The sequence below is a fragment of the Montipora foliosa genome, chromosome 4 (assembly GCF_036669935.1).
Source record: "Montipora foliosa isolate CH-2021 chromosome 4, ASM3666993v2, whole genome shotgun sequence".
NCBI classification, from domain to species: Eukaryota; Metazoa; Cnidaria; class Anthozoa; order Scleractinia; family Acroporidae; genus Montipora; species Montipora foliosa.
In genome coordinates this window covers 17,541,924-17,567,836 of record NC_090872.1, presented here as the reverse complement: position 1 = coordinate 17,567,836, position 25,913 = coordinate 17,541,924, and the positions used below count along the sequence as shown (strand labels likewise).

At 37.9% G+C, this 25,913-nt stretch overlaps 4 protein-coding genes across 5 annotated transcripts in view; 3 read left to right on the top strand and 1 right to left on the bottom strand.

Annotated features, from left to right (window-relative positions):
- The window catches only part of LOC137999040 (melanopsin-like), a 1,562-nt gene extending 1,466 nt beyond the window's left edge, over positions 1-96 (top strand). Inside the window, exon 2 of the mRNA XM_068844870.1 lies at positions 1-96. This exon is cut by the window's left edge and continues 1,235 nt beyond it. The gene's annotated coding sequence lies outside the window, so the exon portion shown is untranslated.
- The window catches only part of LOC138000099 (spermatogenesis-associated protein 4-like), a 12,089-nt gene extending 10,277 nt beyond the window's left edge, over positions 1-1,812 (bottom strand). For both annotated transcript variants that reach the window (XM_068846264.1, XM_068846265.1), the window contains exon 1: positions 1,767-1,812. In XM_068846264.1, the coding sequence (XP_068702365.1) occupies positions 1,767-1,797 (31 nt within the window). In that variant the 5' untranslated portion in view covers positions 1,798-1,812. The remainder of the gene's footprint in view (positions 1-1,766) is intronic.
- Positions 1,813-1,910: 98 nt separating this feature from the next.
- LOC138000097 (cysteine-rich hydrophobic domain-containing protein 2-like) lies at positions 1,911-9,198 on the top strand. Its single transcript, XM_068846254.1, has 6 exons — positions 1,911-2,102; positions 2,260-2,314; positions 3,679-3,834; positions 5,090-5,146; positions 5,772-5,831; positions 6,925-9,198. The coding sequence occupies exons 1-6, from the start codon at positions 1,975-1,977 to the stop codon at positions 6,973-6,975; spliced, it is 507 nt and encodes a 168-aa protein (XP_068702355.1). The 5' UTR covers positions 1,911-1,974; the 3' UTR covers positions 6,976-9,198.
- An 8,105-nt stretch (positions 9,199-17,303) lies between these two features.
- LOC137999039 (histone PARylation factor 1-like) lies at positions 17,304-23,912 on the top strand. The gene is made up of 6 exons (XM_068844869.1): positions 17,304-17,428; positions 18,436-18,564; positions 19,578-19,767; positions 20,323-20,421; positions 20,942-21,180; positions 21,693-23,912. The coding sequence occupies exons 1-6, from the start codon at positions 17,323-17,325 to the stop codon at positions 21,995-21,997; spliced, it is 1,068 nt and encodes a 355-aa protein (XP_068700970.1). The 5' UTR covers positions 17,304-17,322; the 3' UTR covers positions 21,998-23,912.
- Positions 23,913-25,913: the final 2,001 nt, after the last annotated feature.

Sequence of the window (25,913 nt, the reverse complement as noted above, 5' to 3'; positions counted from 1 at the left end):
ATAATATATTCTCTTGTTTTAATTCCAAAAAAGCAATTTTAACCTCGCTTGGTTGAGCGAAATATAAAATAACTTTTTTAATATTGCGAAACTAAAGTTAGTATAGTACATTACTAAATGAAATCAACGTTGTATCGGCTCTTGCTCAAAATATTTACTTTCTCAACTTGTACTTATGCCGATCAGATCAAGCCAGTTGATCCAACGTACACCTAATATTGTCCCCGGTTGCTTGCTTCAAAACTCTTTACAATATTGTTGTTACTTGGCAACAGGAAAGGGGATATTTGAAAAGAAAATAGGAGTAATAAGGACCAGTAATACGGGCAACATTTTTCGCGCAACAATGCTGCGTTGCAAGTTGAGCTGGTTTGTTGCGCTTACTACCACCTTCTTGCGTAACAAATCTTCATTGTTGCAAAAAGTAAAAGCGACGTCTTCTTTTTGCAAATGATTACAAGTAATTTCATTCACATACAGGAATCGAAAATATTGCCAGAATTTTCGAGGGTTAAGAAAGGAAAGAAAAAAATTGGTTTGAACATATCACCCCTAATGAGAGCAAGGTTTCAATCAGTATTTAGAACGAAAGAAGGAATATATTTACGCAGGAGGTAATGGACCCCTAATTTACGACAAGTTTTAGACTTTTAGTTTTTGGTTGTTTCTTACTTACAACACAACAACGGAGACCCTGAAACGAGGTTGGTCACAACAGGGAGAACTGAGGAATTCATTTTATTAAGAATTTACTTCCATGGACGATGGAATATTGGAAACAAGAAGAAATTTAAGTTACTAAAAAAAAAAAAAATGAGCGCGATCCATCTCATTAAACGTCCGCCATGTTGTTTTGGTGGGTAGCGGTCCATACTAATGAGCAGCAGGAGTTCATAAATGGGCATGACACTGGAAGTGCACTGCAATTGTAACGCGAACCGGAAATCAGGCTAAATTCGCGTTTTTTATTGACAAAACCTAATTTTACAAGTTGGAGCGTGTGAGTCCCGTCTGGTCCAAAAGCTCTAGCTGTCTCAAAAAGAACGACACTACTGTAGTTACTTAAAACTCATTTCAAGTGAAGCTATGATCCTCGCACTTACGAACGCAATTGTAGCAGAGAAGCCTGAAGAATTCAGGACTTCAACAGGGTCCTGTATTCAGTTTTAGGCGTCTCTACGCAATTGCTAATATTGCGTTCACAACTGCGACGATCATATCTTCACTTGATTTCATTTTGTTCATAAAAACTCATTTCTTACAAATGTAGTTTCCCTCCGAATGTTTTTTAGCACACCTATTGTACTCTTTGCTATCAAGTCTATCAAGAGTCCATAACTTGATATTAGGTGAAGGACTCTTGTTGTTATACATTCCTTACACCTCTCATGCCCTTTCTTGCCTGAGTAACCGGAGCAAGGAGAAGGAGGGGACTAATTCCCTCAGCTCCTTCCCCTCGTGCCTGCTACGCAAGCTAGCCCTATCATGAATATAGATGCACCTCAAATCTTTGCTGAAGCCTCAGAAAATAGACCCCGGTTGTTCACAATTAGTAAAAAGTTCCAGGAAATTCTTGTTTTGATTTGAGATGAAATAAATAATTAATTTTAGTTTGACCGAAAAATTTTCAAGAACTTCAACAACCTTGAATTTACGAACTAAAATGTCCATTTGCCTCCCCTGTGGTTTAATCTACGTACAAACCTCTCGCAATAAATTTGACATCGAGAGTTTTTATTTACCATTTGAACAAAACAAGGACCCACCTGTTTCCGCTTGTTCCTGCAAACCCCACATCTGTAATCTGTACGTGTTGTGAAGAGAGAGAGAGCGAGAGTGTGAGAGAGTGCGTGAGAGAGAGAGAGAGAGAGAGAGAGAGACTGGTAAGTTCCCAGTAGCCTTTTCGGGCCATAGTAAATATTCTTCACTTCCGATTATAATTCACGTAAAATTTCTGCAAAAAAAGTACTGTGAATGGCGAATTTTGACGCTATTTTTGATGAAAATCTTCAAGAAGACGAGCAAGGGTCGCGTGCTTCTAGCGAACATGTTCAAGTGACCCCAGAATCTGTGGTTATCCGCGGTGTTGGACACATGACTGTGTGAGTTTTGTTTGTGCTTTGAAGAGCCCTCAAACGAAATTCTATTGGTTTTTGTGTGTTTTACAAGCCACTTTCGATCCTCAAAATTTATCACTTTATCTCTAACAACATCAAGAACTTATCGTTATTTCTTTTTGCCTAATCCTGCGGTTTTTAGGTTCGGTCTTAATAGCAAATTTGATGTAGAATTTCAGCAAGGACTAAGTGCTAAGGTAAGCTTTGTTCCAGCACATGTGTGACTATACAGTTTCTCAAAAGATTGATGCGATTGATGTATTGATTTGTTTAAATATTTTCTGTACCGATGATTTACCTTTTAAGATGCCCCGTTTATGGAAGTTTTGGGGATTCGAAGACCACCAGTTTTTGCTTCGCATTTAATTAAAAACCGTCAATTACGTACGGAGCAACGTTAAACGTTATCTGAACAGCAATAATCGTTTCATTTATTTATTTCTTTACTTTTCCATGGGTTATATCCGCTATATGTTTGTACGAAGGCGGCAATTTTACGTTTCGTCCCGTCTTTTTAAAAATGATTTTGATAGAAACAGTTTAGTTTACCAGTTTCAGCACTTGGACTCCTTCAATTTGACTACTGTCTGTTTAGACTGTTTTGCTGTTAATTTGGTCTCATCGATCAGTAGTCCTTTCAGAAGATTACGACAAGCCGACCGCACTGCTGAAGGAAAGGCCAGACCACAACACCGGGAACTACATGCCCTACGCTTTTCGACTAGTGTGTGGGATCTTTAACGTCCCACAGATTTTATGAACATTGAAGGGTTGTGAGAGGGGGCCTACGGTTTATAGGGCCGTTCGTAAAAGCTGGATCGGACCGAACCGGATCGGATCGGACAAGAAATAGATCATAGTTAAGAATTGCTCAATATTATCAAAGCTTTGTGTTTGTTTGGTATAATACTATTGTATTTTAGTTGAAAGTCATCTTTCAATTCAATAAAAAATGCGCTTATGTTTCTGCAGATCACAGGCCATCTCAGCCATCGTCTGTGGCCTTACTAATGTATCTGTTGCAGGTCATTTTTTTCCTTAGGTTAAATTGTAACCAAGCTAGCTCATTTTGTTTCAACCTAGGTCATATTGGGGCAGGTACATGTACAAAACACAGGTCACCGGTCATTGTTTTACCAAATACAGAAACAAACCTAACTGTTTACAAATGCTAACATTAGGCCTAAAGACTTTTGTTTAGGTCTAGTTAGGATTAAGGTTAGCTTTAATAAATGTTTAGGGTACTGTATGTATTGATAAAACAATGACCTGTGACCTGTGTTTTGCACCTGCCCCAAATTGACCTACATGTACCCTGTAGGTTGAAACAAGTTGATCTAGGTTGAAAGAAGTTGATCTTGATTGAAACAAAATGACCTAGTTTGGTTGCAAATTAACCTACACTGTAAGGAACAAAATGACCTGCAACAGATATGTTGTGTTGTCCAGTTACTTTGGTAATCCCAAACTGGATTGTGAACAATAAGAATAGTCCTAATAAAATGCTCCCTAGGGTGGTGAATGCAATAATGGGTTGGCTGTGTCATCCGATGTTTTGTAGGTTGCCCCTGAGGAGTACAAAGCGACTGTTACACGAGTCAACAGGGTACTCAGTAAAACGATGCCTGTTAATGTGCGGTGGTTACTCTGTGGCTGTATCTGTTGTTGCTGCACTCTTGGCATGTCCATGTGGCCTGTTGTTTGTCTCAATAAAAGAGTAAGTAATCTTAGGGGAACACCAGTTAAAACTATGCAAAAAAGTACTTTTGCAGAAATCAGTTCATCAAAGGCTAGTAAATATATTTTGACCAGAGTCACTCTCTCATTAGGCTCTTTCAATTAACATAAAAGTTTTGCATTTTGTCTTGAGAATGGGTAAGAAATTCCTCCTTGTTTGTTGCTAACTGAAGAATGAGGTCTGTATCTATTATAAGTGGAAGCATCCTGTATAATTTTATGGTCTAGTTCTTGAGATGAAAAAAAAAAAGAAGCCAAATAAGTGATATTGATCAGTTTCTCCTCCTAATCTTTTTGGTTGGTTTTGATGGATTTGGCACCAGTGATGCAAGACATTTTGTGGGACCATTAAAGGGCGATCTTTTAAAATAAGTCTTGTAGAATGTGCTCTTTTTCCTTTGAGTACCCAGAAATAAGGGAAAGATTGATCAGCTTACTCTGAAATGTGTGCTTAGCAAACCCAGTAAATGAGAGCAATTTCAGCTGTAAATTCTGCCCACACCCTTGCTCTTTAGTGGTCTTTTTATGGGTAATAAAGATCAAAGCTACACAGATCAGACGAAAATTGAAAAAGATATTGAAGCAAAATAATAATTTAGGGAACTTGGGATTCAAGAATCAATGAAGGTGTTGTTTGACGAGATCTGATTCAACTGAAATAATATACTGTAGCATAAAAAAAAAATTAAAAAGCCTAGAAGGCCCATCAGGCCAGCGCAGATCTCCGGTTTCTGTAGCATGAAGCGACTAGGAGTATTTCTACTCTCCCCTGGATGGGATGCCAGTCCATCCCAGGGTTACCCCCAGCATTAAATTCGCTAGTACCCATTTATACACCTGGGTGGAGATAGGCACAGTGAGAGTAAAGTGTCTTGCCCAAGAACACAACACAACGTCCCCGGCTGGGACCCGAACCCGGACCACTGGATCTGGAGTCGAGCGCACTAACCATGAGGCCACCGTGCCTCCCACTACACAGTAGCATAGGAAAGGCCAATTAAATTGCAAAAAGAGAGAACAGGAAATTCCCAAATAACGTAGGTAAACTTAATAACCCGCTGACACCTCAAACTCCCTAGGATACCCCCACGTGATGAGTAAAATCATCTGGTGTTAGATAGAGTAAAATCTGTTTAGTCTCACTCCCAGGGGTCAATGGGTTCAAGAATTTTACTTAATCCACCCAGGAAGGAACATTATCTTTTAGAATCTTGATTTTGCCTCTGTTTTTTCAGACAAGACATTCAATTAACAAGGTATTAGATGCTGAAAACTGCCATCTATATCATAAGGTATGTAAATTGTCTTGGGATTACCAAGAACAGCAACCAACTGTATTCCACAGTAGGTAGAGTATTGGACAACTTTGTAGTTGTAAGTAAACTGCCAATCCCATCCCCAGAGTCTGGCCAGTGCCAAAGCAGGAAGCCCGTGAACCACAGATTCCTGACTCTTCTATGCAAACTCCAAAAATTGGGAACAATAGTTGTAGCCAATAGTTACAAAAATGGACCTTCACTGCAGCTACGCACAAATTGGCTCTGGCCAGAGTCTGTGTTCTTGGTGCTGACCAAACAAATAGAGCACTCTGGGGACAAGATTGGTAAATTTGCAAGAGAAAGGTAATTTTGTTCAATCTTGATTTCAATCTTGATGTAGAGAAAGAAAAATTTAAAGTCACAGCTCACAAGCTGCTGAATGTGACAGACGCAACTTTTTGTAATATTTGATCCCTCAAACTACACTATACAGTAAGGAGGACAGCTGATTTGCCAGAAAGTGCATCTCATGCACTGGCTTTGTTATCGTAAATGAAAACTTGTCTTATTTATGTGATCATAGCAGCAAAAGTACATGACTTTTGCATACACTGTAAAATAATGCAGACCCAGGCTTTACACTTTGTTTTTTCTCCAGCTCGGGCTACACTGGCGGTTAAACAAACAACGATGCAATTCAAGCAACATGATGGAATATGTGAGTATTCATTGCTTTGTTTTGTTTAGAAGTTCAGTGAAAAATTAACCATTACTCCCAGTTTCCTTCCACGATGTTCTCAGTTCAGTTGAGTTCTTCATTAGTCATTATACATTGTAATAATGAAATGATTGTACAATATTTTATCAAATGGCAAGGGAACCCAGAGGAAACAAATAACAAAAGGAAATTGCACAAACCAATGAGAAAATGTAAAAGAGAGTTTGGATAAAATTGCTTTTGATTGTAAATTTAACAGTTAAAAACAACATTTTGATTGCATCTTTGGTCATTATAAAGCAAATTATGTAACTTAGGTAGGAAATTAGTATATATTTGTACCAGGGGTACATTTATTTTACAAAGTGTGATCTCAGATTTTGCTACATTCTGTTAATCATATATCGCATTTCTTATTATTATGTACAGAAAGGTGCTAATTTCCCTCAATATTACTTTGCTTGATAATGACATAAGCTGCCATTAATGAATTGTACAATCAAATGTTTTTAAAATCCTTTGGTTATCAATGAGAATGAAGAAAGGAAAGGAAAGGAAAGGAAAGAAACTTTATTTAAGTGTCTAATCTTCTAGCGCTGTAGAGCACTAATCGGGGACACTGCAAATTGAAATTAACAAGTTAATGCAAATCAAATCAAATGTTGGTTTTTGAGGAGAGGGGAAACCGGAGTACCCGGAGAAAACCTCTCGGTGCAGAGTAGAGAACCATCAAACTCAACCCACATATGAAGCCGAGTCCGGGCCACATTGGTGGGAGGCGAGTGCTCTCACCACTGTGCCATCCCTGCACCCCAAAGGGTAAAGGACAAAGGGCAACAAGGGAATTATTAACAGGATAAATGATATTATTATTTTTTAAATATGCATTGCAGGCTGTGTAATTAGTGTCATGTAAACTTGTTGCTTCTCTACTCTCCTGTGAGACATGTTTCTCTGTGTACATTGTTTTTCCCTTGGCGTAAAAAACCTTCCATTGTTAGAAATTACAAAGTATTGGTGGAGCACTTTTGCTGTGCTACACTGTATGTACATGTAAGCTTGAAAGAAAGTGAAACTCTTATATTTTTGACAGGTTCTGCTTGTAGAGTTTTTACCAAAAGAGCAGATTTTACGACCAGACTGATGCAGGATGTGAAGAATGTGTATAGAAATTTCTTATTGTATATTTCTGAAGATAATTTGTATTGAAAAGAGAACACCTGTAAGATACACAGCTGGAAAATGTGAGATATACACAGTATTGACTGTAGCAAATCCTGCATAATTATTTTGATGAGGAAGTCACACTCATGTACATGTAGTGTTTTGAAATTTGAGAACTTTCATACAGTCAACAAAGTTTCCTTGATTGATTTTCACAGACATATTTATGTAGCTTTGGTCAGAGTTGGCTAATCTTGTTGAGTTTATTATGCGTCTACTAAAATCCTCTGGTCCCTTTGCATTCCTTATGTCACTTTCAAATTGTGATTTGATAATTATTAGTACATGTATGCATTTGAATTTTAAATGAGTTTTATTTTTATATCAAAATGAATAAGCAAGCCAGGTGTTCTGTACAAGATATCGGGTATCTTCCACTATTGAAATTAAGCCCATTTGACAAACAGTTACTTTCATCTCTCATTTTGTGAAAAGAGAACTTTTATGAGATTTCCATCCTTTTGACAGCTTGACTATACTAGTGACTGCATTTTCACTTACAATGTAGATTGTTGACATTGTCTTCTTACCTTCTTGATAAATGTTTGATTTAATATATGTGTTTGTAAAGTTCAGTGGGCTGAATTTCGTGATAAAGTAATATTGTTTCAGTGTATTAAATACCGGTAGCGAAAAATTTAATGAGTTAGTGGGCTTTCAAATATTTCCAAATTTCTTCTGGTTTATGAATACTGAGTAAAAAAATTTGAGGTCTCAGCATTCTTTGATCTTGTGTGTACGGAAACTTTCATTGTAATATTTGTGGTGAAAAGTAACATGTACATGTACAAAATGTGATGCTGTAAGGGAGATAATCTACCATTTTAATATTTTTTGTGTTGGGCTGGAACTGCAGTGCAATTCGAGGCAGGAGGGGTAATTTGTTGGTGTTTAATGAAAGGTCCATTGCACAAGCCTTGTTGTAGAATAGTTTCAGCCCATTATTGATAATCAGAATACAGTACATAGTATTGACAAGATTTGGACACTGTCTTTTAAGCATTGGGAACATTTTCATACAGGCAGGTACAAAAGTTGGACCAGATCAACTCTGATTGCTCACCTTGGATCGACATAAAAAAAAAAAAGATAAGGCCTCGAGAAATCACCCTAGACCTAATCTTTAAGCTAACCTTGGGGCAAATGTCGAATAGTTCTGGCGTACAAAACCGTTTTGCGCTCGATCCGAGGTGTGCAATCCGAGTTGATCCGGTCCAACTTTTGTACCTGCTGTTTTAACATTCTATCTTAAGGTAAACATTACCAGAAGCAAGGTGATGGCAGAGTAGTGATCAGAGGTAGTCCAGGGTATAACTTCTGATTCCCTCACAGCCATTCCCTCAGTAAGTTTGAATCCTCTCCATGTCTTTGCCTTTTTTAGGGAATAAATTCAGGGCTAAATAGTTCTGTGAAGTTTCTGTAGTTGTAGTTAGTATTTGAGCCATTGAAATAAGGTTAAATTCTTCTACTTTGGCCGTTTCTGAAGATCGAGGAACAGAAATAAAAAAGCTCTTTGTGCATAGGAAATAACATTGTGATCAATTGTATTATAGTAATAATAATTGTTTGATAAAGGTAACACAGTTTTAAAATTTATTTATGTATTTTGGTTTAGTTAATAATAATGTCAAGCATTCTTCCTGTTAATACCAGTTTGTACCTTTTGTAATTTTGAACTCATTGTTTCAGGTTAGAAATTTTATTTGATTCTGTTTGAGCAATTTCGTTACCAAATGTTTCCTCCTTCTGTGAACAAATCCTTCTGTAATATTATTGTCCTTTCAAGGAAATTTCTTTATTTAGTTTTTTTGCTTTTTATTTTTTCCCCTCTATACACTTAAAATTGATCTGCTAGTGTCAGTGGTAATTTAAGTTTTGAGGTATTGAAAGAAACAACATTCTGAAAAAAAATCCTGTCTAATTACATTATTTCAGTTACTTTTTTTTTCCACGTGCAGGCACGTGTTACACACTTTGGTGCAGGCACCACATAATAACAGAAAACTAAACTTGACTATGCTTTAAAGTAATTTTAAGAATTCATTGAATTTAGTGTCTCAATTGTGGAATGTTTGATTCAAGGTTATGGTCTGTGGCCTGTAATGTTGTGTCTTGGGTTTAATAAAGTGATTTGAAAATATTACTTGGTTGGCATCAATATTCTTGTGCCTAAATTTGTCACTGTAAATCCCACTTTAGGAAATGTTAACTAATAAATATTGTATCCTAAATATTGTAACTACTTTACTTTATTTTTTCAAGATGATTTATTGCATCAAGGGTAAAATTTGGCCTAGTCCTCTTCATAATTTACATGAATGATCTTCTAGATCTAGAAGAAGTTCTGCAATTTTGTCATGTCACTTGATATGCTGATGAGACACTTCTACATTTTTGGACTTGGAAAACAAGATTAATGCCAACCTTGAACTCATATGTAAATGTCTTTGAATTATCAGGCTTACTCTTAGCATGAAATCTAAATTTCTACTTATTGGAAGTCGCCCTTGTCTGAGTAAAGTTGGGTAAATTCTTATTTCTCCTGGTGATATCCCTCTTGATTATGTTGATTCTTAGAGCAGTTTTCCATTGAGCATCGTAAAACCAAAACCAAAGTAATTACTTTGGCCAATCAAAAAGGTCGGACGCAATCCAGTAAACCAATCAAAACTCGAAGCAATTACACGTAGCCGACACAAAGCGCGGGAAAATGTGCACGCGCGAGCCTCGATTGGTTTTGGTTTCACTTCTGATTGGTTGAAACTTTGAACCAATCACTGAGTGAAGTAATCATAGACCAAAGTAATTATCTAATTAATTTCGACACTCAATTGAAAACCACTCTAGAGCGGTTTTCAAATGAGTGTCGTAAAACCAAAACCAAAGTAATTACTTTGGCCAATCAAAAAGGACGGAGACAATCCAGTAAACCAATCAAAACCCGAAGTAATTACACGTAGCCGACACAAAGCGCGGCAAAACGTGCACGCGTGAGCCACGATTGGTTTTGCTTTCACTTCTGATTGGTTGAAAAAGTGGCCAGAGAACTTTGAACCAATCACAGAGTGAAGTAGATGCAAAACCAAAGTAATTCGCTAATTTCTTTCTACACTCAATTGAAAACCGCTCTATACACGTACGCATTTGCGTTTATCATATGGCCCGTAAGGCCCTGCGCGCGCTTTCATTGTATAACTATTGCGAAAATGCCCGTATGAGGGCCGTACGCATTAGCGCGAGCAGGGGGGCGTTTCTCAAAAGTCCCGAAACTTTACGGGCCATTTTCGGGTGTCAGAATTCCCTTTGTAACTCAAGAACGGAGAGCATTTAGTTCGTCAAACTTCACAGACATGTTTCTTTTAGCTTTCTTAAAAACATGTTAAAAGATCGGCTTTCCAAAATAAGTTGTTAGCTGTTTCACAAATGGCTTTTCGGGCCCGAAACGTTTTTGGGACTTTCGAGAAATGGGCCCCTGCAGGGCCGGAAAAAGCCGTACGGCCCTACCAGGAACACATACTGCTCAGCGCGATGCAATTTTAGAGGGTTTCTTTGCTTTTTAAAACCAAGTTATTTATAGCCAGAAAAATAAACGCAAACAACATATTAGATAAATTTTCTGTGCAAATTTTTGTTACGTGTTTTGTCCAATCTTCATATTCTGAGTGCTCATGAATAGTGTAAAGAACCCATATGATAAAATGGTTATTGACTGAGTTTAGGTCGCTCTCGCTCAGTCAATAAGTACATAATAATTTGTGATCAACAAACATTTTCATTGGCTGACCATAATAATAATAATTATTATTATTATTTTCGAAGTAAAATTAGTGATAGACTAGGCCTATTGAGATGCATTAAGTCGTGTCTCCCTCTTTGCCCTAGAATTATCTTTTTTTGACATTGTTAACTTGCCACTTTTTAACTATGAGGATATCATTGGGGAGATCTGTACGGGTCCGCAAATGATCCCAGGACCGCAAATGATCCCAGAACCGCAAACGATCCCCAAACTGTACCGCAAATGATACCAGGACCTCAAATGATCCCCAAATTGTACCGCAAATGATCCCGGAACGCAAATGATCCCCGTTTTGGACCGCAAATGATCCCGAAAAAAAAGGGAGGAATGGCATGGTGGAATGATCTGGATTCAGAATCAATGAGAAGAGCGCTTATTTTTATTAAAATCACTTTAAGTCATGCATGGCTAGCAACAGGTTTCTGCCTCATGATAGTTTAAATTTGCTACATTTGATTATCGGATACAATCATCAAAAACTAACTTGGCAACAATTCAAAACCGATTATGACCAGGGGCCTGTTCCTCGACAAGTCCCGATGACTTTTAGCATGTTTTTTCGAGATAACTAAAAGCGGATTGTGAAACACTTAAACCCTCTCCCTTCTTGAGATAAACAGGGTATTGCGACATGTGAAAAGTTTAGGGACTTTCGAGAAACGGCCCACTGATCTCTTTGACGAGGCGAAAAGGACGCCACCCGGGCCCGGCTTGCAACAATCGTAACATTAATAACTAGAACGCAATGTTTTAGCCTATAAGCGTTGGTTCAACATGCAATACTGCAGTTTTGTTTTTTCCCATGTCCTTGACTAAAAGTCGTCCATTAAACAACTATTACAGAAAACGCTATCATTTGCGTAGACCTGCAATGCTCCACCGCTCTTAAATACAACTTGTGTGTAGCACTCGAATAGCCTTCCACATCTTGGACAAATCTCTTCTGTTATTTTTCCTTCGCAGTATTTTTGCTTTAATTCCTGAGCAATGGCTAGCTGGGGATAACAGAATAACAGAAGAGATTTTTCCCAGATGTGGAAGGCAATTCGAGTGCTACACACAAGGTGTATTTAAGAGCGGTGGAGCATTGCAGGTCACAATTCCCTGTTTATCTCAAGAAGGGAGAGGGTTTAAGTGTTTCACAATCCGCTTTTAGTTATCTCAAAACAACATGCTAAAAGTCATCGGGACTTGTCGAGAAAAAGGCCCCTGGTCACAATCGGTTTTGAATTGCGTCCAAGTTAGTTTTTGATGATTGTATCCGATAATCAAATGTGGCAAATTTAAACTATAATGAGGCAGAAACCTATTAAAATACAATAAAAAACGTTCTCTGGCTAAAAATTTTCAAAAAGAATATAAGCTTTCGGCTGTCGATCTACAGCCTTCCACGGATAAAACGTTGAATGTGAATTAGTGAAATATATACAGAAAAGGCGAGATAAAAATGATAAAAAGAACAGAGTAAAGGTATGAAAAATGGTGGCTATTGTTTAAAAAGAATTTTATACTGATTAGGAATCGGCTTAAAGTTATTGTCAGCATGCTTGGTAGAAGAGGTGTGCCAGGCCTCTAGAGTTTTCCTAACACGAAAAGAGCCTTTGTCTATAACTCGAGAATGGTTGAAATCAATGCGATGACCGAAAGACCACGCATGTTTCGCAATGTTTGACCCATTAGCACATGTTTTTACATTCCTAACGTGTTCTTTCTTGCGGGTTTCAAAGCAACGGCCAGTTTCACCTATATAACACCAATCACAATCGGCACAGGGTATTTTATAAACCACGTTGGGTTGGTGTTCAATAGCTGGTCTGAATTTAGGAGAAAGGAATTCTTGTTGTAAAGTCTTGAGGGGCTTATTTACAACTCGGATATCGTGTCTTCGAAGAATTCTTGTTAGAGGTTGCGTAACACCATTGATAAAAGGAAGGACAGCAAAACCGTTAGGGTTCTCTTGAGGCGTAAACCATTTAAAAAACATGTCAACCAATTCTTCAGGTGAAGGGATGGCATGTGTGGTTGGTTTGGAAAATTTCTGCTTTAAGATATTGGAAATAACAAAGGAGGGATAGTTGTTGGCTCGTAGAGCATCAAAGACGTGATTGATTTCGGTATTTTTCCCTTGCGGTGTACTTGGGAGTTTAATTGCGCGGTGTAGGAGGGTCTCAGCTGTGCTGATCTTGTGGCGTTTGTCGTGGTGAGAAGAAAAGTCTAAATATCTGTCCGTGTGAGTTGCTTTGCGGTAAACATCTTCTTCGAAGACACGATATCCGAGTTGTAAATAAGCCCCTCAAGACTTTACAACAAGAATTCCTTTCTCCTAAATTCAGACCAGCTATTGAACACCAACCCAACGTGGTTTATAAAATACCCTGTGCCGATTGTGATTGGTGTTATATAGGTGAAACTGGCCGTTGCTTTGAAACCCGCAAGAAAGAACACGTTAGGAATGTAAAAACATGTGCTAATGGGTCAAACATTGCGAAACATGCGTGGTCTTTCGGTCATCGCATTGATTTCAACCATTCTCGAGTTATAGACAAAGGCTCTTTTCGTGTTAGGAAAACTCTAGAGGCCTGGCACACCTCTTCTACCAAGCATGCTGACAATAACTTTAAGCCGATTCCTAATCAGTATATAATTCTTTTTAAACAATAGCCACCATTTTTCATACCTTTACTCTGTTCTTTTTATCATTTTTATCTCGCCTTTTCTGTATATATTTCACTAATTCACATTCAACGTTTTATCCGTGGAAGGCTGTAGATCGACAGCCGAAAGCTTATATTCTTTTTGAAAATTTTTAGCCAGAGAACGTTTTTTATTGTATTTTAATATGCCTAATCCTGGCTGCGCTTCAATTTTTAAAGGCAGAAACCTGTTGCTAGCCATGTATGATTTAAAGTGATTTTAATAAAAATATGCGCTCTTCTCATTAATTCTCAATCCAGACCATTCCACCCTCCATGCCATTCCTCCCTTTTTTTCGGGATCATTTGCGGTCCAAAACGGGGATCATTTGCGTTCCGGGATCATTTGCAGTACAGTTTGGGGATCATTTGCGGTCCTGGTATCATTTGCGGTACAGTTTGGGGATCATTTGCGGTTCTGGGATCATTTGCGGTCCTGGGATCATTTGCGGACCCGTACAGATCAGGGAAATGTTACCCTGATGTCTGAACTTCAAGTGTTTTAAAACAAGGCATTACGCCTTAACCCTTACACCGCCATAAATGCCAATTGACACTTATTGACACCTTTTCATTTTAATTATGCATTTCACTCGTAGTTGTCTGTGTCACGTGACATTTCTTGACTAATGACGTCATAACGCTGTTTTTGGGGAACGTTTACCCAAAAGAATTCAACAACTTTCTGCTTGAAGTTGCTTAAAACGATCATTAACGTATAATTACACCTATTAATGTGGCATGTTTCATTTTCATTGTGACTTCTATGGACACTTATTATGTGACTTGACCTGTTTTTTTCGTTTAATTTTGATTTACCGTTTCCGTTAAGATGGGGATATGATTAAAAGGCAGAATGATAATACCTGGATAGTACTAGAGGAAGGAACAGAACACATTTTAGCCGTTAAAAAATCACGTGGCACGTTTCAGATGAAAGAGTGAGTAGAAAGCTAAGCATGCAAATTTCAAGTTAACGTCGATTGGATACCCTCGTAAAACAAAAATATACCAATTTACGAGGTTGGTCAAGCCTTAACACAGTGGAGTCAAGAGTTACTTAGCTTCTGGTTCGGTGATGACGAACATGACAATATCAACGGTGACAACGCGAATTTTTCATCAAAGGTAACAAGTTGAACAAGCGCCAAGAAAGATGCAGTCACAATGCCAACAACAAGGACATTGGCACTGTATTCAAACATCATTTACAGAGGAGAATTGATAAGGATCAAGTATTTGTGCAACAACAACAACAAACGCTGCATCGTGAAATTTCAGCAATGGGCCATTGGGTCTTCTGCTTTGTTTCACAGTCGAGCTCTGTGACGGGTGGCGAGAATTACTTTCGAGATTTTGGTGTTTATTTAGCTGGGTTAGGGTTTAGGGGTAGGGTTAGGTTACGTTAGGATGTTCTCCTATTTCTGGGATTCTATATTTCGAAAATGAGTCTCCGCGTTCTTAAGTCCCGACCTCCCCGAGTCCCCACATCCCCTGTCCCCTGTTCCCTGTCCCCGCGTACCCGTCCCATTTTTCGTCACAGCCAACACTTTAACAGTGAGTCAATCAGAATGCTAGTAACTTGACAATTTAGAAAATACACCGGCAACCATTTTCGGCTGGTATCTTGTACAGGTCACAGGTCATTGTTTTTCCAATACAAAAGGTATCCTAAACATTCATTAAAACTAACCTTTGGCCTAATTAGGCCTAAACAAAAGTATTTAGGCCCAAGGTTAGCTTTTATGAATGTTTAGGATACTTTCTGTATTGGTAAAACATTGACCTGTGACCTGTGACCTGTATAAGATACCTGCCGAAAATTTTAGCATCAGTGACGGACTGTGACAGTAACTATGAAAGACTTAAGAGAAGGAAGAAATTCGATTAGTAGTTGGGCTTTAGGAAAACTAAATACACTGGAATCTTTCTTTTGGGGCACCTCTATCCAGGGTACACCTGTCCTGGTTCCGAGGGTGTCCCTTGAGTGGAGTTTCCACTGAAGAGAATATGACACGGTGCGGGCATGCGAATTTTATCTTTGAGTGCTGATAGTATCTTTCACGAGTGAGCACAGCGCACGAGTGCAAGATGCTATCAGCACGAGAAGATGAAATTCATATCCCCAAGTGGTCATTTAAGGTTCTGTTTATTATATAGATACCAGGAGCCCATCTGGAGCGTGCAACTTCCATACAGCGTCTGTGAAACGGCGTTTTCACAAGTAGGTTTATTTTTAGACTAGCCCTTCCCGCGAATTAGGTCAAAAAACAAAGGCAGTTCCGGTTCGATGACCCTATGACGTCAGCTTAATTTCTTGTAATTGGTCATCGGGCTCCTGTGGGAGTCTCATTCGTGGGAAATTCAATCTAAAAATAAATCGGTCTGTGAAAACGCCGTTACACGAACACAGTAGAGTTGTAGGCTCCGGGTAATGGGTTCCTGATAGATACTGATTTTATTCATTTTCAAAATGGGGAAATAGTGGTCATCAATCGCTAAGACAAGAATTCTATGTAACATATAACAATATCATAATTAAGCAAAGTACGATGGTCCGGGTGAGTTTAGTCCTAAGGAGGACTGTTTAAGATGATATTAGGGAGCTTAAGCACGCGCTTTTTTGAGACGCAGACGGCAAACGGAAGTGAATATTTCGCACGCCAGGATAGCGGTCTCTTCTAGATTTTTAAAATTAGAGTCTCTAATAGTGAAAAGATACTTAGCGATATAAATGTGGTTGTGTGAAGACAAGTTAAAAGGGAAAACAGCTCACTTCCGGTTGCCGTCCGCGTGTCAAAAACGCACTTTCTTAAGCTCCCTATTGACTGACGTTTCGACAAGCTGAGCGGAATTCATCTTCAGAGTCAAGTGATTTGTGTAACGTCAGTAGATACCATAAAAACTCCGGTCGTAGATGTCATTGGTCAACTTATTCGTGATGTTATTGGTCGACTGTCAGTTGAGCCTAGATGTAATTGGCTGTGAAAACTAAACAGTGATTGGTGCTATGAAAAATAAATCATATTAAATAATGTCAAATTGAGTTATAAAAATGTTAAATTGTATTACAGCAACGAATCAAATGATATATATGAAGTGAATCATATATTGAAATGAACGGCGCATATGAAATCAAGTGAAGCTAGGATCCTTGCAGTTATGAATGCAATTTAAGCCATTGCATAGAGAAGCCTGAAAAATTCAGGTCTTCAACGGGCCTTGAATCCGTGACTTCACGATACTGGTGCGACACCACTAATGTTGGGAGCTGGTCATTTGTGGGTTATAATGTTCCCGTGATCTGTGACTTCATAGCTCAGTTGGTTAGAGCGTCGCAAGGGTTCAAACCCCGTTGAAATCCTCCTGAATTTTTCAGGCTTCTCCACGCAATTGCTAAAATTGCGTTCATAGCTGCGAGGATCATAGCTTCACTTGATTCTATTACAGCACAAAAGTATCTTACGACATATCTTACCAGAAAGGGGAAGCTCGCTTTTTATTGGCTAATTGTGTTAGTTGCCATGACAATACCTATACCCTCACACCTGAAAGATAAAATAATACCTTCACTTCGAGCGGTGAAGATACGATTTTTTAGAAAAAGGAAAATCCCACTATGTCATCAGTATCTATGTAATAAAACCTCCTTAGTCATTTTTTCTATTTAGGAAGAGATCCGAAAGGCGTCATTTAAGCGTTTTTGCAAGGAGCTTGGAAACGAGAGAAAATTCGCGCCAACTTCGATCGCAAAGCATTGTTGTAGCGATTTAAAATGGCGGACAAAGGTTGTTCACCAGCGAGAAAGCGGAGGAAGACCGAGGCCTTCTTGGATCGGAAAGATGATTCCAACACGCAAATGCAGACGGTGAAAGAAGTTGGTAAGATAATAGCTTAAGGGTTGAGGCATGGAATAAATCGCAATCTATAGTAATTGTCACAATTCTGCTAATAGTCTGCTGGCAGCCGGTTTTTTCTCTAAGGGTCACTAGGACGAGCGCAGCCTTAGCAGGCTTAGTCATCGCGAACTCGAAAGGGCAGTATGGCGTTTGCCCAGTAGAGAAGACTGGCGAGGCAAGGGCGGTATGGCTGAGTGGTAGCCAAAACGTCTCGCCTCATAACCCCTACTGAATTACGAGAGAAAAACAGACTGGCAACAGTCTATTCTGCTAATGTTATACTGTGCAACATTCTCAAGGTCCCCGCCACAGGTACAAAGCTTATGACCTCTATATATGTTGAGGCTATAGCAAAGGGGACGTTCCATTTATGATCCGACCTCGGGGTATGGATGAGTAAGATTGCTACTCATCGGATTTTTTGTCGGAACATTTCCTTCCCTTTTAATTTTATGCCGATTTCTGATCCACAGTGGGAAGTGGTGGGAAGGGGGAAGGGGGAAGGGGGGGGGGGGGGTACGGATTATAATGGGATCTTTGTAGAAGTGATTTTCTACAAAACAAACATGAGGACCCATACTTTTTATCAGGCATTTTGAAACAAAATTGGATTCTTTTGTATGACATTTACAAGAGGGAAGAGTTGTCATTTACACATTTTTAGTGTCCCCAAAACAAAAGATATCTCCTTTTGGATGAGGTTATTGAAGCTCAAACGGTGACAAATGGAAAAAAAATCAACTGATTTTTCATAATTTCCTTTTTACTTTACCTTTGAAAGTTTCAAGTCAATATTAATAGTTTACTATTCTCTTTTTTATTGAATTTCTTTGAAGTTATTGATGTTGAAACCCACATTGCAAAATGTTTTTAAGTCCAATAGGGTTGAAAGACATAAAAGTTCAGTGAAGTATGTCTGATGATTTCATCCAAATTTCAATGTTTACAAGTTTGGTTTTTATGTCATTATAACTCTTCATTTTTTGCAGATAAAGATCACAATGGAAACATTTTGCTCAAAAAGCAAAAACTAACAGAAAGATTCAAAGTAGAACTTCCAGAAGACTTCTTTGATTTTTGGGAGTTTTGCAAGAAGCTTAACTTAGAAAATCCTTGTGGTAAGAATATATGTGTGTAACTTAGTTTTTCTGGGACAGAAAAAAAAAATCAGGTTGGATTGGCCAAGGCAAGTAAATTCTGCCTGTGGTAAGGGAACCACAGTATAAGCTTTCGGGCCAATGGACAAGTGAAGCTCTTGTCAGTAGCTGGGAATGTGGCTGTCATTCCTGCATAAATCTTGTTTTACCCCAGCTAAACAACAGCACAGACAAGGACTAAGCTGACACCGGTTGCACTGTCCAAACACTTTGCTCAGTGAAGTATCGGTTAGCTCATTACCTTTTGTTTGAGTCTATTCAATAATAATAATAATATTATTAATGGTATGTAGAAGATGAACTTTTGCCATTTTAATGCATACTGTATGCATTCCCATTTGGCCAGTAATATTAAAGCAACTGGGCAAGTGGTTTTCTACAGTTTTTTTCTTGCCCTCTATGTAGCTACATGTATCATTGAAAAGGTAGAGTCATATCTTTAATTTTAAAGATTGTTTTTTATTTATGTTCTGTTACTGGCAAGGAATTGGTGTGTGTAACAAAAGGGTAAGGAGAAGAAACTCAGTCATGTTGAAGCATTTTTCCTAGTTCCTAATTTTTAAAATTCTTATGCCTCTTCGTATTAACTGCAAGAATACCCTGGTACTTCTAACTACTATTATTAGCATTTAACAGAAACAAGTGTCAATGATATATTGATTTTATTCTTATTTAGTGACACATGTTTCAACATATAGGCTGCTCTGTGCTATTACATGATTTTCAATCTCTTTTAAGTCATGATGTTGTTTGTTTGTCAGTTTCTTGATAATATCCAATATCATAATTAAGTAAAATACGATCGTCCGGGTGAGTGTTTACTTAATTATGATATGACTCCTGGGTTCAAACCATTTACAATATCCAATATGGTTCATACTCCTTTGGTGGAAAACTGGAGAGGAAATTTAAACCAAACTAGTGTGTAAAGAGAGTAGTTTGAGAAAAGGCTTTTTGTTTTATTTTCCTTTTAGGTGCCTTGAATGAATCCCTTGGCTTACAACTGGTTGGACCATATGATGTTTTATCAGGATCCTTTGATGATGTTGATGAGTCAAATATCACCTCATATCATTTGCACTGGAGATATTTCTACGATCCTCCTGAATTTTTGACTGTAATTAAAGGTGACAACGAAACTGGTTATCATTTGGGATACTACAGGTAATTTCATTCTTTGTCTTGACAGCCTTTCTTTTGTTCGTAAGAATGTGTAATACAAGCCTGATCTGTAAACCTGTCATATTAATATTTATATAAGAACCCAAGTTATTCTTGCATTTTGATTGGTTCTTGCCTATGATCTATTAGAGGACAGACCCACGATTGACATCACCATCAGCTTTATTCGAATAGAGTTTAATTCTTATTATAAATATAAAACAAATAGATTCCGTGTTGCCGTATGTCTGTTCAGTAATAGATCACAGAAGATGTCAAAATGTGGTAAGAACATCAGTGACACACTCGGCTATCTCCTTGTGTGCCACTTTTTTGTTCTTATCAAATTTTGACGTCATCTGTGATCTACCTGAACAGAGATGCATGGCAACATGGAATCTATTTGTTAAATATATTTTTGGCACAGGATGTCTTCCTATGACAGGAAAAATATTTACCTTCACTTTACTAAAATTTTATTCATCTCATAATGATTGTTATTGTCTGTGGAATCATGATAACCTTACAACCTTATTATGATTTTTTTTCATTTACTAGAGATGATCCCAAAACTCCCCCAGTGTTTGTGGCTTCAAACCAGGCAGAGAAAAATTGTGAATTTACAGTCCTGGGAGAAAACTTGTTTGCAGCAATCAAGTAAGGATTCTTGATGTACTTTTCATGCTTGGATTTTCCAACTTCCCTGATACTGGATGCAGCTCATAAATTTTATTCCTGGATAGATACTCTTTACACGTGGCTGTTTTAAACTTAGATATTTGTCATTCTGTCACATTTTTCCCCTGAAATAATTGATCAAGGTTTTAATGTGAGCATCGTTTCTGGTGTGAAGGTTATCTGTGTTCAGCTCACAAGGGGTCTCACTTTTATCCCAGAAGGTTATCTTGAATTATGCTCTTAAAATGCTCTTAACAGAGCTGTTGAAAGGAGCTGGCTGCCTGCAAAAATCGTGGCCTACTCTATTGTCTTACTCTTATCCTGCTCCTATACTTCACGATTTGTCTGACAGCAGAAATTACATTTTCCTCATTTTGGTGTCTGCCCCTTTAAACACAGCTACCTACTGTGAAAAAAGAACAAACAAAAAAGCTATGAAGTGAACTGCAGCACTTTGGTACTTTCCAATCAGGGTTTTATTCTTTTGTTTTTCTGTTAGTAAATTTATTGGTGACTTCATGAAGACCTCAAGTGGCAAATCCAAACTAAAGTCAATAAAAGCACTTCAAGCCTCACTTGTGACAGATGCAGAAAAGTTGAAATATAATCTGAACACAAGCACTCCTGCCATCAAAGCCAGAAATAAGAAGGTTGTTGCCAAGACGTTTCACAAAGCTGGAATTGTGGTCCCTGTAGATTCAAATGATGTTGGATATCGTCCCCTGACTTTTACTGATGGTGAGTTGGGAAAAATTGTTTAGTAGGTAGTTAAGGGTGGATACAGGACTGCATTGAAGTAGCCTGCAAACGCAGCTGCCTCTCATTGCTCCTGACTACTAGGAGTGTTTCGCATTCCACTACATCATTGCATCAAAGACTAGCATTGAAGAAGTCAGTTAAACATTAAATTATGGATAGACCTCTTTGGTCAGTATAATTGCTGCTCCACCCACCTTCTTTGGTCCCTTTACGGTTTTTCTTTTTTTCAGTTCAATTTCTTTAGTTGATGATTGACAAGCAATAATTGTTAATTAAAATCAGATTTATTAATTATAATATTAATAAAATCAGACCACAGTTCAGGATGCGGTTTAAATTACGTAGACGTCCGATGAGGAGAAAATAAATCGATTTTTTATCCGTTCACCTTTTTCCGACTCTCACAATTTATACATTTGTTGGCTTGATCCTTTTCTCAATTTTTCACTGTGAATTCTCATTCAATTTGCAACACTGTTGACTAACTTTAGGTGAACTGAAGAAAATCCTGAGGCGGATTACAGATGACAAAAGTGACAAAGATAAGGAACAAGCGTCAGAAAACCTCCAGGAACAAATGACACTGGTTCAGTTTGCAAATGATGAGTGTGATTATGGGATGGGACTCGAGTTGGGCCTGGATCTATTTTGTTTTGGAAGCGATCGTTTTCATAATACCATCCTGCAATTGATGCCTCTTGCTTACAACCTTCTTCAAAGACATGTGTTTGCAGAGATTGTAGAGATTCATGTAAATAATCGAACTAGAGCACAGCTAAGCCAGCTTCCATCTTAATTGCCAAATTATGATACAGACAAGTTATTAGAAGCCCATATTGCGGCATAGGCTCTGTTTACACTTTGGAGAATGCAGGTGAAATTGATTCCTTGTGGGTTCCCAAGACCTGTCTTCGTGCATACACGGCTTTCCTTCCTCATTTTGTTACTGGACTTAATTAGATAGGTTATCTGTTGTCTTCTCACACCAAATTATCCATTCATCATACGATGATATGTCCATATCTAAGCTACTGTAACACAGCATGATCATCAACCTATGTTACTAACTTGAGTACACCTTATCTCCTTCAAGAACGTGCAGTTCCTGCTTTGACCAATCATGAACATCGTGCTCACTCTTCACTGTTATTTGCTAACCTTAACATTTTAGATATATTTAATGTCGATGTACTCCACAGTGCCAAATTTATGTTTTCCTATCACCATCTCTTGCTACCTTCTTCCTTCCTAAACTTGTTTATAATTGGTGTGCAAGGGCATCACTATGCCACCAGGGTCCGTTGCTCGAAAGCCGATTAACTTAATCCAGGATTAGCGTTAACTTTTTTTTCATTTTTTCAACTTTTCGGTGAAACTTTGTTTTCCCTATTTTTGTTTTTCAAGATTGACTTCTTCTTATGTAAAGTTTGGTCGAATATCAGCGTTGAGCAGCATTTGGGAGTAGAGAATAAACTCCTTGGTTAATTTTAAATCGGGTATTAGCGTTAATCGGCTTTTTAACACCCGGGCCCAGATCTGTGAATGATGCGAACTTTTCAGATATTTCGTGCTCCTTAAGATTTTATGCCGATGACACTACGGGGTACTCTTCAAGCCTTTGTCCATCCACCTTGCAGATAAACCTACAAAAAAAGCCTTGGTCTACTCGTCTCTTGGTTCCATAAGAACTTCCTGGCGATCAATCATAGTAAATCTCAATCTATCGTCTTTAACAGAGCAACTTTACCAACGCCCTTTGTTATCGAAAGTAATGAACTGGATTACGTTTCACAGATCAAGCTCCTCGGAGTAATCATTGACAATTCACTCTCTTTTAAAGCACATATTAAAGAAATCTGCTGGAAAGTGAACATAAAAGTTTCAATTCTTCGTCGCATTCGTAAATTTATACCCTTAGATATTATGATTAAATTGTACAAAGCATTTATTCTGCCTCATTTTGAATATGCATCACCACTATTCATAGGTCTAAGTAAAGGTCTGTCTGCGAAACTAGAGTCAACCAACGCATTCGCTTTAAGGATTCTTCTTAATCACTCTAAATCGACTGCTTATGAAGAGTTACTTAACATCGCACATATTAAAAGCCTGGAACACCGACGCATAGAACAAGCACTGACACTCGTATACAAAAGTATTTATGGCCAGGCACCGAACTGCATTCGGGAAAGGTTTATCCTGCGTAGCAACGGTTACAGCCTACGGGGCCATCTTAAGGTTGTTATTCCAAGACCAACCTCATCTTATATGCAACATTCTTTCACGTACCAGGCTAGCAAACAATGGAACAATCTACCGGACAAAATAAGGATGTCAGAATCCCTTTCTACATTTCGGAAGAACTTACAAAACATACAATTGTCTTCATCGTATGACTGCAGCTGTATATTTTGTAAATAGACAGTCTAATTACCAATATTTTCTTTTATTGAATTATTGATTATTGTAATAGGTTATTATTCATTTCAGTTGATTTAATTCTTATTTCTTATTTTTCACTCATTACTTGTACATGTAAGATTATCTTAATTATTACATTGTAATTTTTATGACACATTTGCATTTAAACGAGCTATCGCTCACATGCGATATGTGTTTAAATAAAATTACTTACTTACTTACTTACTTACTGTTGCGTACCATAGATCACATCCTTGCCGAACTATTAAACGGTTTGCCATTTTGTATTTGGGCCCCAAGGTTTGGAATTCTCTTCCGACATTTGTCTCAAACTCTCCCACCCTGGCTACTTTCAAAAAACGATTGCACGATTTTCCTCTTTCCCGTTCGATGTTGAACGTAAATTAAGTATAACTACAACTATCCACCAAACAATTTCACTGTCTTTTTGTACTTATTGCAGCCGTCTAGTCTTTCTTTCAATAAAATACCTACTCATATCATGAAGGGACCTCTTTGTATAAGTCTTTGGCTGAGGTCTCCTCACCACTGGCTATTCGTTTAACGTTACGTTGTGATTTGTAAAAAAACTGTCGTGTAGAATTTTTGATAAGTTATGTTTTAGTAATAAGTTATGTACAAATGTTTCGTTAGTTTAAATCACTGAGTGGTTAATAAATAAACCTAAACCTAAACCTAAATACTTCTCAGGAAATCGTGTAACGGGTATTTAACAATTATTCCATGAGCGCGCGTTGGATATGAGATGGTAAATAGCCAACAAGGCGCTTTCCGGCGAAAACATTATTTAGCTTAGCAACGCTTAGCACAATCAATTGGCATATAAGGTCAAACTAAGGTATATGAGCTGATAGCCGAGATTGAGTGAACCAATCAGAGCACGAGAAATGCATTAAATTAACCGAGGTTGAAAATTTAATAATAAGAATTATGCAAAAACGTCTTCGTTCTGTATCAAACTGGGCATTTAAGTTCAATGCCAATCTGGATATACTTGCGGTATGTGACAATCAATCGTAATCATAAAATTCTAGTCTGACAGCAGGAAAGAAAAAGGTGACAACACTCACGGCTTTTCAATGGCTACTTTTTGCGCAGCAAAAGAAGTTTCTTTAAAGTTGCCTTCTAACTATCAGTAACTCAGCATTCTCATGTGCACGATTTGATTCCCTTTGCTTTAAGGCGGCACCAGCTGCCAGCTTTTGCTAAGATCTCGTCTACGCAGAAGTCAGTATTGACGATCACTCTATTCTCTGCTTGTACTTTCACCACATTGAAGGCCACGAGTAGGAAATTTCACCCCTAACAGACACTGAAGCACTGAAGTAAGAAATTATCCTTTTAGTATCTTCGATTACAAGATGGATGGTCAAAAAATGAAACCAGTACAAAGCCAGAAAGACCTTGGAATTATGATGACTAGTGATGCTCGCTTTAAAGAGCACATTTATAGTCAATTGAGTAAAGCCAATAAGATGTTGGTTGGGCTTTATAAGAAGCACACTAAAAGATAGCAGCGATGAATTTATGCCTACCTTCAGATCATTATATTTAGCCTTTGTGCGCTCTCAACTGGAATACGCCTCTGAGATATGGGGCCCAAAGAGTGTCACATTAATTAAACTACTTGAGGGGGTTCAACGGCGAGCTACTAGCTTACTGTTACCTGACTTGACCTATAACCAACGACTACAAAAGCTCAAGCTCCTTCCATTGGTTTATCGAAGGGAATTAAAGCTAAAGCTAAAGAGTGGGGACTTAAATCTACCTTCCAGTAAATATTTTAAATTCAGTTCTGACAAAAGGCTGAGGTCGTACACGAGCAACAAACTCAAGATAAACACAGTTAAGACGGAATTATTCAAGGCACCTACTTTAATCGAATACCTTATTTGTGGAATAACCTGCCTGCAGAGATGAGAAAACGTGACTTTAGCTTTCCAACATTTAAAAAACTCTGTAATGATTATTACAGCCATAAAACATTTAACCCTGACAATCCAAAGGCCTGATGGGTATAATGTGCTATTATATATATTTTACACTAGAATTTTTCCTTTTTGTTTAATTTTCTTTTTTTTGTAATGTATTTTAAGGTGGACTAGCTCGTATGTTTCGTCAGTTCCTTTCTAGTCTTCCTCTTTGCACCAATTTTTCTTTCTTTACTTGTTAATGGTTTCGTGGTTCTCTAATTTTCGTTTATTTTCTATTCTTATTTTACTAATATATGTTGATTTCTTTTATTACGTACGCGTTGTGTAAAGATAACG

What these genes read in the sequence shown, in the direction of transcription:
- LOC138000097 (XM_068846254.1), top strand. Translation starts at nt 1,975, where the DNA reads ATGGCGAATTTTGACGCTATTTTTGATGAAAATCTTCAAGAAGACGAG. An exon ending in GGTGTTGGACACATGACTGT is followed by an intron (nt 2,103 to 2,259) that starts GTGAGTTTTGTT and finishes TGCGGTTTTTAG; the next exon opens with GTTCGGTCTTAATAGCAAAT. An exon ending in AGCAAGGACTAAGTGCTAAG is followed by an intron (nt 2,315 to 3,678) that starts GTAAGCTTTGTT and finishes GATGTTTTGTAG; the next exon opens with GTTGCCCCTGAGGAGTACAA.
- LOC137999039 (XM_068844869.1), top strand. Translation starts at nt 17,323, where the DNA reads ATGGCGGACAAAGGTTGTTCACCAGCGAGAAAGCGGAGGAAGACCGAG. An exon ending in TATCATTTGGGATACTACAG is followed by an intron (nt 19,768 to 20,322) that starts GTAATTTCATTC and finishes TTCATTTACTAG; the next exon opens with AGATGATCCCAAAACTCCCC. An exon ending in AACTTGTTTGCAGCAATCAA is followed by an intron (nt 20,422 to 20,941) that starts GTAAGGATTCTT and finishes TTTTTCTGTTAG; the next exon opens with TAAATTTATTGGTGACTTCA.